This window comes from Crassostrea angulata, chromosome 3, assembly GCF_025612915.1.
Source record: "Crassostrea angulata isolate pt1a10 chromosome 3, ASM2561291v2, whole genome shotgun sequence".
Lineage (NCBI taxonomy): Eukaryota > Metazoa > Mollusca > Bivalvia > Ostreida > Ostreidae > Magallana > Magallana angulata.
In genome coordinates this window covers 15,556,113-15,572,528 of record NC_069113.1, presented here as the reverse complement: position 1 = coordinate 15,572,528, position 16,416 = coordinate 15,556,113, and the positions used below count along the sequence as shown (strand labels likewise).

Below are 16,416 nucleotides of genomic sequence, written 5' to 3'. Positions count from 1 at the left end.
GTATCCCTTTTATATATTTTCAAAAACATACGTCATCAATATAAAGCATGAAAACAAACTAATTCTTAAAAATAAAACAGTGGAACGTGATTATAATGCAAATTTGAGACAAACTAATCAAACGTTTTGATCATGATGATTATTTCATGAAAGGTAATGACTTTTCTTTTTTTAATCTTGTATAATCTATTTTTGATATAGTTATATAAATCATATTCCCGTTATAATGGACCATGCTCCTCCTCAACCACATTATAATTCCACTTCCTCTTAGTCATCAAATTCAGAGCACAGTTATCTTGTTTGTTTGATAATTGAATTAATATTCATTGGTTGTTACTAATATATTTATGGAAACAAAGCGCAGAATTGTGAGATTACAAAAAGTTTATAGTCACCTTTAACCTAACTGTCCTGATAAAAAACTGTCGACACACATACAATATTTTTGGCTGGTTCAGATCTAGAAAATACTTATTCGTTATGCTAAAAAAACAGAATACGATAAAAAGTTTGTCCTGAACAAATTAGAGGGTAAGTTATCCTTTTGTTTTTGACAGTTCTTTTCAACTACACATTAGGGGGAAAATATTGCTATATAATTTGGTTATGGATTTGTTCTTTCTTGATAGTTCTTCTTAAACGGTGTTAAATGAGAAAGAGGAAATTATTTTTTTCACTTAATGTTTTACAGCTCATTTAAAAACAGTTTACCTTGTCCCAAAACTGTAACATGAAATTAAAATAAACATTAAAATTTTGAAATTTTGCTAAATACAAAAATATTCGCTTTTAATTTGTTTATCAAACATTAAACATATTTAAGATCCTTTTAAATAAATGAATAGTGTGAATCGAAAGAGCAAATTTTAAAATATTTTTCTACTTAATTAAGATTGAAGATCTTTAATGATGTCAGGAATCAAACAGTTTAGTGGATTTAATGTTGTTGGGGGTGCTATGGACCACTTTAATCACAATTCCAATTTGCGATTCAAAATGTCAATTAAAAACAAACTAAAAAATTAGGGACATTATCAATAGTTTTGCTATCAAAAATATTTTACAAATTCGTATATGTCTTATTATAAAACTAGTAAACTCTTACGATTTTAAAAAAGATTTTCTTATCGAAGCATTGAGGGTAAATCAAATTAGAACATAACAAAACATTGTATCGACGAACGCTCGTAGAGATGGACACATAAATGTGCACGTTTTGAACGCATAGGGTCAAAGAAACTCCTGTGAAATTGAAAGAATGGTAGAAACTCAAAATTAATAAAAAGTTACCACTTTTTAATTTATTATGAAACTACATATTCTGTCAAATATTATTATTAAGTTTTAATGTAAAGATATATAATCTATTTTAAAATAAAAATCAACATAATACGTATTTTTAAAACATGACGTCAATTTCAAAAGGCGTATTTTGTTTTATATCATTCGTTTTTATCATGTGTGGGTTCTTTTTAATGTGTTCATTTTATATTATTATCAATGAATGGTAATTTTATTGTTTCTCTCAAACCATATCCATTGTACATAGGGTACATAACAAGATATTTTACAAATGCGAGCGTAAGTTAGGAAGTGTAGGTACGTTTAAATGCATCGAGCTAAAAAAAATTAAAAACATTTATGGAAAACTTTTTTATAAATTGATTTCTATGGTATTTTTCAGATTCTCCAATTTATTAGTTTTTACATTTGTTAAATACCTTTTTTATTAATTATATAATAATGCCTTCATGTAGTGTTTATATCTTTTTCGCTCGACTAAAATATTTTAAATTTACATGAATAAGCTAAGTTTTAAAAACCATTAACCAATGTTTTAGAGAAGGTGATGATCATGATAATTTATGACTGATTAGGTTTTAAACTGAGTAGAAACGTCTGGACGATTATGAATAATGTCCTACTTAAACCTGTCATCGTAACCACTAATTAAGTGACGGTTAATTACAAAGTGTCATTTTGAATGACATAAATTAGTCGCAATTAATTATTTTTAAACAAGATTAAAAAGAAAATAAAAGTTTAAACTTGTCGAAATATCATATATGATCACTTCAAATATTAACTAACAATATTCCGTTTCTGTCGATATTAAAAATGCTTGTTTTTCTGGAACATTCCTTTGTCACACTGTCTTGATTCGAGTCTTCGACCACTAACGATTTGATCTAATGCACTGAACTGTAGGAGAAAGAAGAAGGGATCTTGTTAAATCTGCTGAAACGCTTGTAGTTGAAAAAAATCGTCAAAGGCCAATCAAATTCGGCGACGTTCAAACGATAATAGCTTGTTAAATTTCAATGTCTCAGGTGATTCTTCGTTTGATACCGCTTTGGAGGGAGGTTTTTCTGCATGAGTAAGATTGGAAAAATCGGAACGAAGTTCTTTTGATTTATTATTAGACAAAACATAAAGCGTGTAATATTTTCGTCCGTATAAGGAGGTGGTAGTAGTTTTAAATCAGAGTATTGTATTTATGCACTCTTACAACGCAATTGCAATTTGAAAAATTACGCACTTTAAAGAAATTGTTCAGAGTGCGTTAATTTCGGGACCAAGTCAATGCACTTTGAAAAAAAAGAAGATATTTTTCAAAGTGCGTTGATATCGTCGATATTAACGCACTTTGAAAAAAAAATGCTCTGGGTTTAGACGAAATGATATATAATTCTATATACTAGAGTAAATGATTGTTTTAACCTTGCTTAGCTTAATGGAATATATATTAAATAGAAACCAATGCATTCTCAGCTAACTTGATAAACAGTTTTTCGATTAATTTTTTTTTCTTTTCTCATAAGCACAGTAGTTTGAATATTTACATTCGAAACTACTTGGAAGATTTGAATTATCAAAATATGACATAACCTGCATCACTTAGCAACTGCATTTTCCTTTTTTGTGTACGCAACAAATTAGGCTATGCGAAAACCGTTAAAATTTAATTTATGTATTGATAAGGGAGATAATGTATAACATATAACATATTTTAACTGGCTTCAATTGAATGTGCTTATAAAGATACATGATGTGTGGGGATACGTTAGAGATAATCGCGAGAGAAAAAAAACCCTACACCCTAATGCATATCTTTAAGTTTATAATGATCATCAAATGTTTGTTAATATACATGTAATTTTATTTATAATAAAGTTATCTGATTAGAATTTTAAAAGAGGGTTTATACTGAAATACTAATAGATTCTATATTATGACACTTTCGTCACTGCAGTTGCTTCGGATAGATCATTGCGGGGCCACGTTTGCTTATTTCTGCAACCTTGCATCGCTATTATAGATTCAAAATTGTAATATCTACCTCACCAAGTTTTTTTTAAACAGGATAGTAGAAAAAAAATTAATAGCAATTTTCACTACATAACCTATTCCTTTCTTTTGCATTTGAAACTCAATGCCAGATGTTTTATAATCAAGTTCATCCTAGTGCCTTTTCGTTTCACTGCGAGATGTCAAGAAAAAAATTATATAAAAGAATAAACTTTGAACGCGTTTTAAATACCCTACCCTAGCCCCAGAACGTATAACAATATGGAACCATGGCTTTCACATTTTTGGTATATTATGCTTCCTTGCTAATATTTATCTTCTTAACACCGGCAAGGAAGAAAACAAATTTAAGTGATTAAATAACATTTACTATATTAGCAATAGAAATCCATTTTTACATCAGAAATCATTGATCTATCGAGGGCATGGATCGCACGATTTTGATGGAAACCCTTATAAGTTTCCGTTTCTCCATTTCTACAATTTTGATGGAAGCTCCATGTTTACCTTCCAAAATACCCTGTTTTACTGCTAGATTTCTGGTTCAAGGAGAGATTTTTTTTTAATTTTCAACACGTTTTACCCAGTAAGGCTTCAAGGGATGTCAGTCATACATTTCACATTTTTAGTATTTATCTTTCCCATATAGACGTTACAAGTAAAACGCTTTAAAAAGATTGACCTTGTAGATTTTTAAAGGAGGCTAAAATGTTTTAAATTTCACCACACAAGTACGATGGACGAATACAAATATCAAAGGTAATGTAGTCTTTTAATCAGTGCAAGTTTCAAAGTCTGTGCAACAAAATGAACCAGTGTCTGCAAGTAGGACTAAAAAATCCCGAAAAAATAAAGAATATGAAAGTTATGGTGATTTGCAAGATCTTTCGTTGTGTACAATATGCTGATAAATACTAATCTATTGAATTATTTCTTTTCTAGAATTTTAGGGGGAAGTTTACATCCTTAAAATTTTCAAAGTAATTCTTAGTTGCTGTCTTGAAATAAACGTGTAAATTATGTACAGATATATCATGTACAAAGGAACTTACTTTTCCTGTAAAACTTGAATCTTATTTTAAAGTTGACTTATCATTAATTAAGCTGTTCGAGAGAAGAGAATATGTTAAACTCTTAATGGAGCCAAGTAATACATAATTATTTAAATCTAGGGATGTTTGACTTTCGTTCATAAAAGTTCTTTAAGGGTAATGCAACAAATCAATACTTAGTTTTTATTAAAGGAAGTCATTAGAAAAGTGCACCGACTGATTGATGATAACCAAGATAACAGCTCAAGATTGCGTGACTTTCTGATTAGATTCATGGGGAAATATCTCTTAATCTTGCTTCCTGAAAAAATAGATGAATCTAAAATGCATGATTTTAAAGTGGTGGGAAATGATTTGAAATCATCTGCATAACCTTTAAATTGATATGAAACCTTTATCGTTGATTTTTGTTTTCATTTATTATACTGTGTTTTTACGTGGTTCTTTCTTCTTCCATTATGTAAACCAAGAACAGAGTAGCTTTTGTATGATCTATGTCTGCAAAGATTTATGAAGTTACATTTTAACCAAAGTCAACAGTTTGTTGAAATAACATGGTTGTAAAAATCTCTTTACATCGTAATTCGGAATGAAAGACATTATGTTTCTTTGCGAATAAATCGTTTATGTATTAAAATTTATGTACTCTTTTGTTTTTAATCTTTTTAATACAAATTGATCAAGAGACTTCTGCAACAAAGTTAACTGATGGAGTTAAGATTTAGAGTGAACCTCCATGTAATTATAAATATAAATCTTTTCTTTCCTTTTTGAATTTAAATTTTGATAAATCATCTCTTTACACTTTGCCTTCATTTTATTTATATTAAAACTTATACTTTAATGCTTAAAGTTATTAAACTTAATCCATATACCTTAAATTTATTTAACTGCACTTTAAACGAGTTGAATTTGAGTGTTCTCGTGGAAGTATATTGTGTGTCAATATATCAATAATCACACATTTTATAAAATTAAAACATCTAAGTGTCGTTATGTCTTTTTTAAGCAAAATATTGTTTTTACAAAGTCCCGCATTTTCATTTTCTTTTTTTACTTTTTTTAAAATTCAATCCCGCATTGCAACTTTTCATCTTTCTTTCATACAGACATTTTCCGATACATTTACATTTTACATACAGTAAGTAATAGTAAGTACATGTAATTGTTTATTATTGGGACATTGTGCATTATTATAAACATTGTAATTTATACTGTAAACATATAAACCATTAATCTAAACTGCACTTGGCTCATTGGACCTATTAGTCACATATTCATGTATTAGGCGACACTGTTCTTTTAAAGGAACAAAGACCCATATCTAACTAGCAATTCTTAATAATATAATGTAATGGAAGTTGATCATTTCCTCTCATTGGTTAAAACATTGTATTAAGAAACTGAGTCCTTCCAAGTAAAAAGGGGTATTCCCCAATTCTTGTGTCAGTACAGAGTCATCAACCTCCATAAAACTTTCAGGTTTTCGACAGATAATTAACATTTGACAACCTTCTTTAAACGTTGTTGCCTTACATCTGACATGTGTCAAACACCTCTCGCCGATTCATCAAAAACTATTTGCATGTCCGTTAACTGTTTTTCAAAGATGAGCCATTTTTTTTTTCAAACAATCCAATTAATCTTAAAATTGTCAAACGAATAGTTCTTAATAATACACGATTACTATACTGCATACACTTACAGAATTTTTAAAATTACAAACAACATTTACGAATCTCGCTTCATTCACAAAACGTGATACCATCTGTTTTATTGTTTTCTCAATGCAAGTCTAATTTCGCATTTAAAACTAAAACGTACTACTTGGAACAGGTGGTTCCACAGACCAATACATTATTAGATAAATTAATGAAATGTTTCTTTTGATATGTGATTTTACAATATAATGACAATATAAGTCTCGGAATTATCAATAACTTTATTTTTCTTTTCTTTTTTTTTGGGGGGGGGGGGGGTTAAATAAAACCGCAAAAAATGGATATAGCAATTTATCTAAAGGCTTACATTTGTTGTTAATAACTGCATACTAACGTATAACATTACATACATATACTGATAACACTAGTCAGGAAAATTCAATTTTTATTACAATACTATTTTTAAATTTTAAATGCTATTGTTGATCTTTAATATGAAAAATTCGACAAACACTCTTAGATAAATTGTAATCGAAATTTCACTTTCATGAATAATTATATATATTCATGAAATTTTTATATTTGAGCTGATCCAAATTTTTTAAAAGGGGTATGATAAAAAAAAAATTTTAAATAAAAAATAAACAAAGTTATCCCTATAAATCAACTAGCATAATAAGTTTGATAAATCAATATTAGATGTAAGCATTTCAAATCACGTTCAGCTTCAATATGAGTAAAATATTAACCAGTAATTTTTTTAACCAAATAAATCATTTTTTTTATTTTACCCTGTCTCCTAATATTCTTTATTAATTTATATGAATTTATTTAGGAATTATATCAGTCAACCAATTTTAAATATTAATTTTAGGAATACCGTTAATACTGTTATAAATCAAAAATATTATTATGGATGTGTTCAGCTACTGTAAAAAGAAGGAAAGTTCATTAGAATGAGTGACAAACTTGTCAATTATGACATTTTGAAAACTAAAGTAACATAAATAATGGTAAACGATAATATGCATAGCTTCATTTCTTATTGTTTGCATACTCTTGTGAATTTGAATTACATTTTGTAAAAGATATACGTTAAATATTTTCCCAACGCAATAAAATTTATCAAATATAGGAGCCAATGTTTATAGCAATTATCTTTTTATAATAAAATTAATATGTTTTTATTTCATATTTTGTTAGAATTTGCAATGTGGGACAAGACATTCTTTATGTTGCTATTCGGCCCCGTATCCAAAAATGATGGCTCAAAACACCAATAAACATGAATCCTTTGATGGATTTAAAAAGTTCCTAGATTTAAATCTGTTTAAAAACAAGAAACCAATGTAAGATCTTAACTTTACATATTTTTTTTAAGAAACGTATTATTTTTATTTATATAAATTGAGAATTGTTAATATTCTGTGCATGGATAAATTATACGTTTTAGTATCATAAAAAAATTATCAAACAATTATAATTTAAAAAGGAATTCGTTAAAATTGCAAATCTTAAAAAGTATATTTTTCGAACTTATAAAATCCGAGGTTTATATATGTACATTTATATGGATTTGATATAGGTTTTAATTTTATGAAGCAATTGTGAAACAAACATAATTAACAAATGAAATTGAACCAGAATTGCGACGAAACAAATTACTAAATAAATACCGATCCCAATACTTATTAAAGTTATTCCGAACACAATGTCAAAAATCACATATTTGCAAGAATTCTAGGTTTACCTCTGTAAAATGGTTTTTAAAGTGGGTGTTGCAGTTACTATGCTAGTTTTCCGAGATAAGATGGATATATCAAAGTTACAGAATTCGATGTGAATTTTTTTTTGCATGCTTTGTTGTATGTAAAGCAGTATAGAATTTTATTTGGAAAGTTTGTACTGACTTTTGGGAATCCAACATATTGTTGGAAGACCTGATTTCCAAAAACTATATAGATGATGTCTATCAGAAACTCAAGCATCTTTTTAATATCAACTTCAAAGTACTTTTGTGTGCAATCAGAATGGCTTTTAACAAATTATTAGATTTCCAATGACAAGGTAAGCATTTTTACGACTTGACTTCCATTTTTATTGAAGAAACAACTGTATGTGATATCAAAAAGCCTAGATTTTAATTTTTCATGGGGAATGGTTGTATAAAGCGTTGAAAAATAGTACGTTTTGATGCTATTGATTTTTGTAAGATTTTTTGACCTCAAAGTTTCTAATAATTCTTTAGAGATTTTTAGTATCTACATCTGATTCACACCACTTCTAAGGTATATTATTGTGGAGTACTCTTGAAGTTTCTCCTTCACTACTGTAAGAATTTTAGTAAGGAGTAAAGAGAAATGTTTGGTAAAACATTTACTGGAACCTGATATATATATATATATATATATATATATATATATATATATATATATATATATATATATATATATATATATATATATATATATATATATATATATTATTGAGGATTTTAGAGATATCAATAACCGATTTATGATTGTGCCAGATTTCACGCTTTTTTGAAAGAATCCTCATCATTGTGAAAAACTGCTTCTTTGAAAGAAAATTAATTTAAACTTAAGTTTAGAGTAAAACAATTTCATGAAAACTGCCATTTCCGATTTTTATATCAAAGAGGCATATTCCTAATAAATCTGACTTTTGGAAAAAATCATTAATACCTTCTGTAGTTCATGTCTTGATTAGTCGAGGTAACGCAGTCAGAATGGATTTTAACCGTGTCTTACATTTTAGATGGGGTTTGAATCACGAAAAAGTTGAATTTTTATGCATATTTCTTTAAATTGCATAGAAAGGTAAAGTAAATGTATATAGATAATTTAAAGATGTCAGAATAAAGTTATTTAAACTCTTGTTAATGTAATATTTTGCTTGCGTGCTTATTTATTATTAACATTACTGTGTGAAGTCCCCGTAATAAACTTGATAAACATTTTCTTCTGAACAAAATTTTTAAAACAGTGTACTCAGTATGCATCAATGTAAAAAGTTAATTGTTCACCCTTTTTATGAAATAACAGGATATGGTGATTTAAAGATACATTAACAGGTTGTTAAAAGCAAAAAAAATATTTAGAAAAATTTGAATCGGGGATGAAGCAATAGGTTCATGAAAATATGTACGGATAAATTTGTACATGCATGTAATCTAGACTTAGCGTTAATTTATATACTGTAGAAACATTGGATAATTGTAATTACAACTCTGACGGTTTTAAAGAGTCAGCATCAGATTTATTCGTGTATCTTAAGAATGATTTGTTAAACACACTGGACAGTAAAAATTAATTTGATATATGTTAACATTTGAAAACAGAATATATGGCTATCTTTCTAACTGTATTTTTTGGTTGCTATGTTCGATAGAAATGCGCATAATATATTTATGATTAATTTAATGCTTTGATTCATTTCATTTAAGTCATAAAAATTAAAAATAATGTTTTGCTACTATAAAGCTGTCAATTCCCTTAATGAATTTTCACATTTTGAATACCTGGTAGAAAAGATCAAGAAAAATATGTTTATATCATATTTTGTGTGTGGCAGTAAAAAAAATTATTTTTTTCAATAGGTTAGTATAAATTTGAGTTTGCGCATTTCTCAATGTACCTCTTCATATACATTTTAATACAGTGGCATGGCATTTGGTGTGATCATGGTTACATATTATTGTACAATATTTTGAAGTGCCTTTCAACCAAAACACAATATAGAATTCGATGTTATCTTGAAGTAACAGTATAGTGGAGTTTATTTACAGGACCCAGGGATTTTGCATGGTGACATGCATTTCAGACGAGACAAGTTATGGATCACACCAGAGACAATAACTCACATAATTCAGAATCAGCAATATACCATTACTCAGCACAAATCAAGGTGTAAGCAAGATTTCATTCATTCAGCGATAATATGTAAATAAAACTTTGATAATTATGACCAATGCCAAGATCATTTCCCTTGATGGAATATATGTTATTTTCTAAATGTTCTAAATGTTTTCCAATATATACACACACAATGTTACCTGACCAATCGTAATATGTTCTTTGAAATTATGTCTTCTTTTAAAGTCGTGCTGCTTTCTAATTTTCTTGCACATGCATAAAATTTAGTTTCATCTACTTGATTATATTTGATATCATCTTGAAAATTTATTCCCTGATACTTTTGCTAATTATTAGGAACTGACTTAAAATTAAGAATGCTCATTTAGTATGCAAAGTTTTCTGATAGTAAATATGAAGATTTTCTCTCAGTTTTGCACACAATTCACCCAAATATATGTATATATCCTTAACAGTTTATGTAATGCAATATCCACTACTAGGATATTGCGGAAACATTGTACAAGAGAATAGTAATATATGATATTCTATTTTTTGTAGATTGCTGTTAAAGCAAAAAAAGACGATCCAAGTCAGCTAGCAAATTCTTTAATTCTGCATATTTTGAAGAAGAAGAAGAATAAAGTACACATGTACTATTCATTTAGTTACCACAATGCATCCTTTCTCATTTTAATTTGTGTTGAATAATAAATCATTATCATTTCTTTCTCTTTTTTAAGGTGTTTGTTCTTCAGGTACATAAAATGAATCAGCTTATGAGCAATAAAACTGAATGCCAAGTAAATGATTGAATTATACAATTCTAGACATATAACGATAAAAGTTTCTAGAATTGATAAATAAAATAGTAAACCCCTTCACTGTCACTCCGGTACTGCTCTTTTGCATGGTAACGTAAAGTTTTAGAAGGTGGAAAAGTAAATGACGTATATTTAGCAATTTATGCTGTGTCATATTATACCAAATTACGCCAATTGAATAATTTGACTTTCAAAAAGGCACGAACCATCGTTTTTGAAAGTGTGTGTGTGGGTGGGGGTAGGGGCAACCTCATCTAAAAAAAATCTTGCCAAAAAAGGGAACTTCTCAAAATCCTGAAAATCCTAAAATGGAAGACCGACAATGGGTAATGTCAGTAGCCAAGGTATGGTCAAATGTACATCTTAAGATTGATTCTCTCTCTCTCTCTCTCTCTCTCTCTCTCTCTCTCTCTCTCTCTCTCTCTCTGTTTGTAAAGAATATATTGGCAATGATTCGCGACGAGGGACCATCAACTTAGAAAATAATCTATGCAAATTTACAATTTTAAGCGGCATGCCCAGTTTGTCATAGCCGAGATTGAAAAATCGTGGCGGCTTTTGTTTCAAAGCCCGCTTGAAAAGTTGAAAGTAAAACTATGACGAACGTATGAAACTCATTTTTTTCCAAATAAAAAGTGTTTCCGTTTTGGCATTTTTTAAATTTTTTTATTCCTCTTTGGTAAAGAAAGTCGTCTACATAGAAATAATTGCCCTACTAGGGAAGGAATCGACGGTGGAACAAAATAATTTTTCTTTGTTTTAAAACTGTTATTTATACCCTGCTATCTGTTCAAATAGTGCGTCATCAAGAGGCAGATGACGTCTAATTTAACTGTGAAGCGAGATCGGCCTTTCGCTTTTATTTATTCAATTTGCAGGATTTTCTAAATAAATGATAGCACTGAAAATGTTGTAATATGCTAGTGGTCATTATAAAAAAATAGATATCTTAAATTGCTAGTTGATGATTTATCAAAGTATTTTAAAAAACTGTAGATTATTTTTACGTCAAAATTTAGATTTTTCAAAGTTTTTGGTCTATCAAAGAATTTCATGACAACCATTACTGTGCTGCGAGTTATTATATAATATAACCATTTTACGGTCGATATGTGGTTAAATAACCCATGTTAAGTGATATCGACGTCAATTAATAGCAAGCTCGGTCGATATTACTTTCTGTGTCTTCGGTCGATATCACTTGACATGAGTCCATCTAACAACATATTGACCTAAAATGAAGTCTATAATTGTAAAATATATAACAATTTACTTTGGCTAAAGTTTATAACTATATTAAAAATTGTAGTTCCTATCTTACGAGAATGCACAACGAAACATTAAAGACATGTGTAGAACAACCAAATTAGGCGATAAATATTGATGTTATTAGTTTACAATTGTTAAATTATTCATTATTTGATTTTAATCGTTAAATAAAAAAATTGTGTTAAAAAAGAACGGTTCACTTATTAAGCATACTGTTTATGAGACATGAAATTTAGCAATGATTCTATTTTGTTTGTGAGCAAAGTTCTGGGGTTATTTGCATTTTATTTAAGAAATAAAGTACGAGTTTTCGTGAATGTTGCAGAATAACCTCCGAGGTCGAGAAATATTGTTTTGAAATATAAAAGTCGAGGCGTTAGCCGAGGCTTTTATATTTCAAGCAACATTTCGAGACCGAGGAGGTTATCCTGCAACATTCACGAAAAAAGAACTTTATTTCTATTCTACTAAAAGCCCAGTATTTCTACAGATCGTTTCTCCTATAGAGAGACGATCAAAGTCATTTTGACGGCTGTTCCGTGTAACCCCAACGGTTTTGTTAGTAATGTTTACATGTGTATCGATCAAAGGAATTACATGCAGACGACAGACTTTTTCTTGGGATTATAATACTCTTCACTAATTTACAAATATCTTTGAATCACATTTCTAATATTTTAAGGGCAATTTAATACGAATATTAACACTACACGTTATATATTTTATGTAAAAACACGCAATGAAAATGTGCTAGGGAGGTGCTAGGAACAACCGCATTGATCTCTTAAAAATAAAGATTTGAGACGATACAAATTGTTTTGGCTGGAACTAACACGTGAAATTGACATGGTTTTAAAACTTTTTACGGTTTGAAGTTGTACTTCCATGATCAGTGCGAGACAAATAGGTGTTTCTGATCTAATATTTTACTGATGACGTTCGTGGTATATTGGATCTGTAGTAGAATTGCAGTTTTATGATTATTACTTAAATTGCTTTTTATAAAAATTAACATTTGGAATTGGCAAAAAGGGCAGATAACTTATATAACTTTTTTACATAAAAACGTAGGTTTGGTTTTAATAAAGTTTGGAAATCCGTTTCATTTCTTGCTTAACAATCGATCTTTTGTATCTATAGTTATCAATTATTTTAACAAAAGGTTTATGTTCTACAAGGTTTTTGGGAGTTGATTTTAATTAATTCTCCTATGCAGCTACTCTGGCAAATCGAAAGTGAAACAGTGTTTGGACCTAAGCACAATTCATCGCCGCTGACAAGACTGAGTTCTTGAAAATAATACAAAAATACGATGTAACGTATGATGAAGCATTGTTTTTCAAGGAAACTTATCTATAAACACTTTAAAAATAGTCAGATTTTATAAAAATACGAACAATTTAGATATGTTTGTAGTCTCATGTGTTCCTACGCCAGAGTGTAATAAAGTCTCGTTCAACCAGACGCTCGGCTGTCTCCGTAAATCTCCGACAAGCAGAGAGGTCTAGTTAAACGAGACTAGAGTTCGATATCAATAGTGCTTGGAACCATACGTTTTTTAGAATTGTTTCGATTACTAATATATAGTTTAATTTGAAATCTATCTTTAAATATTACACAACTTGATTCATATGGGGTTTCTCGAAATTCTTGTCGGAAAAGTCTAAAAATTCATATAATAAACAAGTGCGTAATTCAAATACAGACTAGAAACTAATTGCCATGCAAAATAAGTTTATTTTAAAATAAATGATAATCGATAAAACCAACTCCCCTCAGTACCTAAGTACTTTGATTATCTTTTATTACTCAATTGCGTTTGTTTATTTAGGTCCTCCGTTTCCAACGGAAGACGATATTCTTTTCGTAGTGTTTATTTTTTTTCCAAATCTTGTGCACGCGATGTCTCAAAAACAACAATTAACTGATGTCGACAATTTTTTCACAGATGATGGGACATTATCTGAATTTTATATGTTTTTGAAATTTTTGTTCGTCCTCACTTCCGGTCCGGATTTACGGTAGATTTTTTATTTTTTTACGACCAGTTTTGTGCAGAGCTGATCTCAGAAACTATTAGAGATATGACTTTGAAATTTTCAGGATAGGTAGACCATGGTTTGAAGTTGTGCACTACATAGTTGTTTTGCACCAGTGGCGCTATTCCTTGGAGCTCCCTTAGCCACGTAAATGGGGTACAGATTTTGAATCAAAATTTTCATACAATTTGATCAGCATCTTTTTATTGGTTGATATTTTGTTAAGACATATAGAACAAAAGTAGTAGAGAATCAAAAGTTCTATCCAACAAAATGAAGAAAAGGGGGCTGGCCTCTTTATTTAGGGACCAAGAAACTCGTAAAATCAATTACGAATAACGTCGAAACGATAAATATTTTGTTATGCATTATAGAATCAAAGTTGTTGATCGCTACAATATCTGTTTGAAGAAGTCATCGTCAGGCCCATGTTTGACGTGATTGGGAATTTTTATTTATTATCTTAAAATTTCGGGGGAGGGGGTGTTAATTTTGAAATTGTATCGATATTTCATGGTATCATTTAAATTAATTTTTAAAAAAATCGGACGGAGGACCTTCTCGTTACTCGTAACGAGGTCGTATCTAGTTACCTCTATATTTATATGCTTACAACAATAAATGTTCGCTTTTGTCTTAATCTTGCATTTTTCGCTTTATTCACGTAAGTTTTTATTTTTTAGTCACGTCGGTTTAAGTAAATGTTTTACTGGCCACGCTTAATGTTCACCAATACTGGTTTAAAAGTCGCGCATGTTATAAAAATCCTATTGAACATCAAAACAAAAAAGAGTAGAGAGAAATGTCTGTGTAGTCGAGACCATTTAAAAGTGCTTGCTTAAAAGCAGAAAAGGAATTTACACAAATGAGGTAAAATCAAAACACGAGATCGACCATGAAGAATGCTCATATAATATTTATTGAAAAACCCCAACAAGTAACCGAAATCAACAATAACATTGTGTATCCAGTGATCCATTTTCTAGCGGGTGCTTGTCCGAATATTCTTTAGTAAACCTGTAATAAAAGAATGAAATATATCAAATAAATGTTGATGTGTCCGAATTTTTACACAAAGGTTTTAATAAAAATTGATTTCATTGTTCTTACCTTTCTCTTTGGGAGAGGACTGATCCCGTACTGGGATTGTTGACCAGGAAAGTTGAACGGTCCAGGAAAGCCGATTTGTCCGGGGAAGCCATATTGTCCAGAAAAGCCATATTGTCCGGTTAATCCATATTGTACGCCAGGAAAGTTGTATTGTCCGCCAGGAAAGCCATATTGTTGAGGAAATCTGTACGGTTGGGGAAAAGAGTTAACCCTTCCTGGGAATATTGAGCCACCTAAGGATGGAGATGATGCAGCAGCTGAAGCAGCAGCAGATCCACCAGAAGAAGCAGCACTTGCCGAGGCTGCACTTCCTGGCCCAAAAGATGAACGTCTTGCCACTTGGAGTCCACCAAAGTTACCACTAAATCCAAGGTTTCCTCCGCCAAGACCACTTAATCCAAGATTTCCTCTGCCAATACCTAATCCAAGATTCCCTCCGCCAAGACCACTTAATCCAAGATTTCCTCCGCCAAGACTACCTAATCCAAGATTTCCTCCGCCAAGACTACCTAATCCAAGATTTCCTCCGCCAAGACCACTTAAGCCAAATTGTCCTCCGCCAAGACCATTAAATCCAAGATTTCCTCCGCCAATACCATTAAATCCAAGAATTCCTCCGCCAAGACCACTTAATCCAAGATTTCCCCCGCCAAGACCACTTAATCCAAGATTTCCTCCACCAAACCCTCCTGGACGGTAGATGTTGGTGCCATAATGGTATTTCTTATCGTAATCAGATACGGCAAATGCCAAAATGCTAAGGAAAACACATGCGCGGATCATGACTGCAATACAAATACTTCAGAATTATAACTTCGTCATCATATATCGTCATACATTTGATAAGAGCAGTCATTAATGGATATAGAGCTATGTATAGACATAGCGTATCTTTTCAATAAGGAACATTGCGTTGCAATGATTGTTTATATCTTACCTGTATCTTGAATCCCTGAGGCCCTGAATGATGTCCTGACTAGTGGACTGAAAGTTCCTCCTTTTATATACTTCTGTGACGTAACCCTTCACCAACATCATTTTATAATGAAACGTGTTTTTAATTATTCATCAAATATACCAAATTTTAATGCGCATTATATTTGTGTTTTAGATTTTCATCGAACGTCATTAATTGTTCAGTACTTGTTTAAAACTCTTTTCTCGAAATGTTATGAAGAAATGTTATGAAGAAAAAATATGATGGTTTTCAAATACTTTTATAGAAAAACGGATTGAATCTATTCTTTAGAGTTGTAAGTTATTAAGAACTATTA

The 16,416-nt window shown here is 30.1% G+C and overlaps 1 protein-coding gene across 1 annotated transcript; it reads right to left on the bottom strand.

The window, feature by feature from the left end:
- Positions 1-14,930: 14,930 nt before the first annotated feature.
- LOC128175292 (acanthoscurrin-1-like) lies at positions 14,931-16,165 on the bottom strand. Its single transcript, XM_052840808.1, has 3 exons — positions 16,080-16,165; positions 15,143-15,927; positions 14,931-15,049 (listed from the first exon to the last, which is right to left on the bottom strand). The coding sequence occupies exons 2-3, from the start codon at positions 15,923-15,925 to the stop codon at positions 15,041-15,043; spliced, it is 792 nt and encodes a 263-aa protein (XP_052696768.1). The 5' UTR covers positions 15,926-15,927; positions 16,080-16,165; the 3' UTR covers positions 14,931-15,040.
- Between the last annotated feature and the right edge of the window lie 251 nt (positions 16,166-16,416).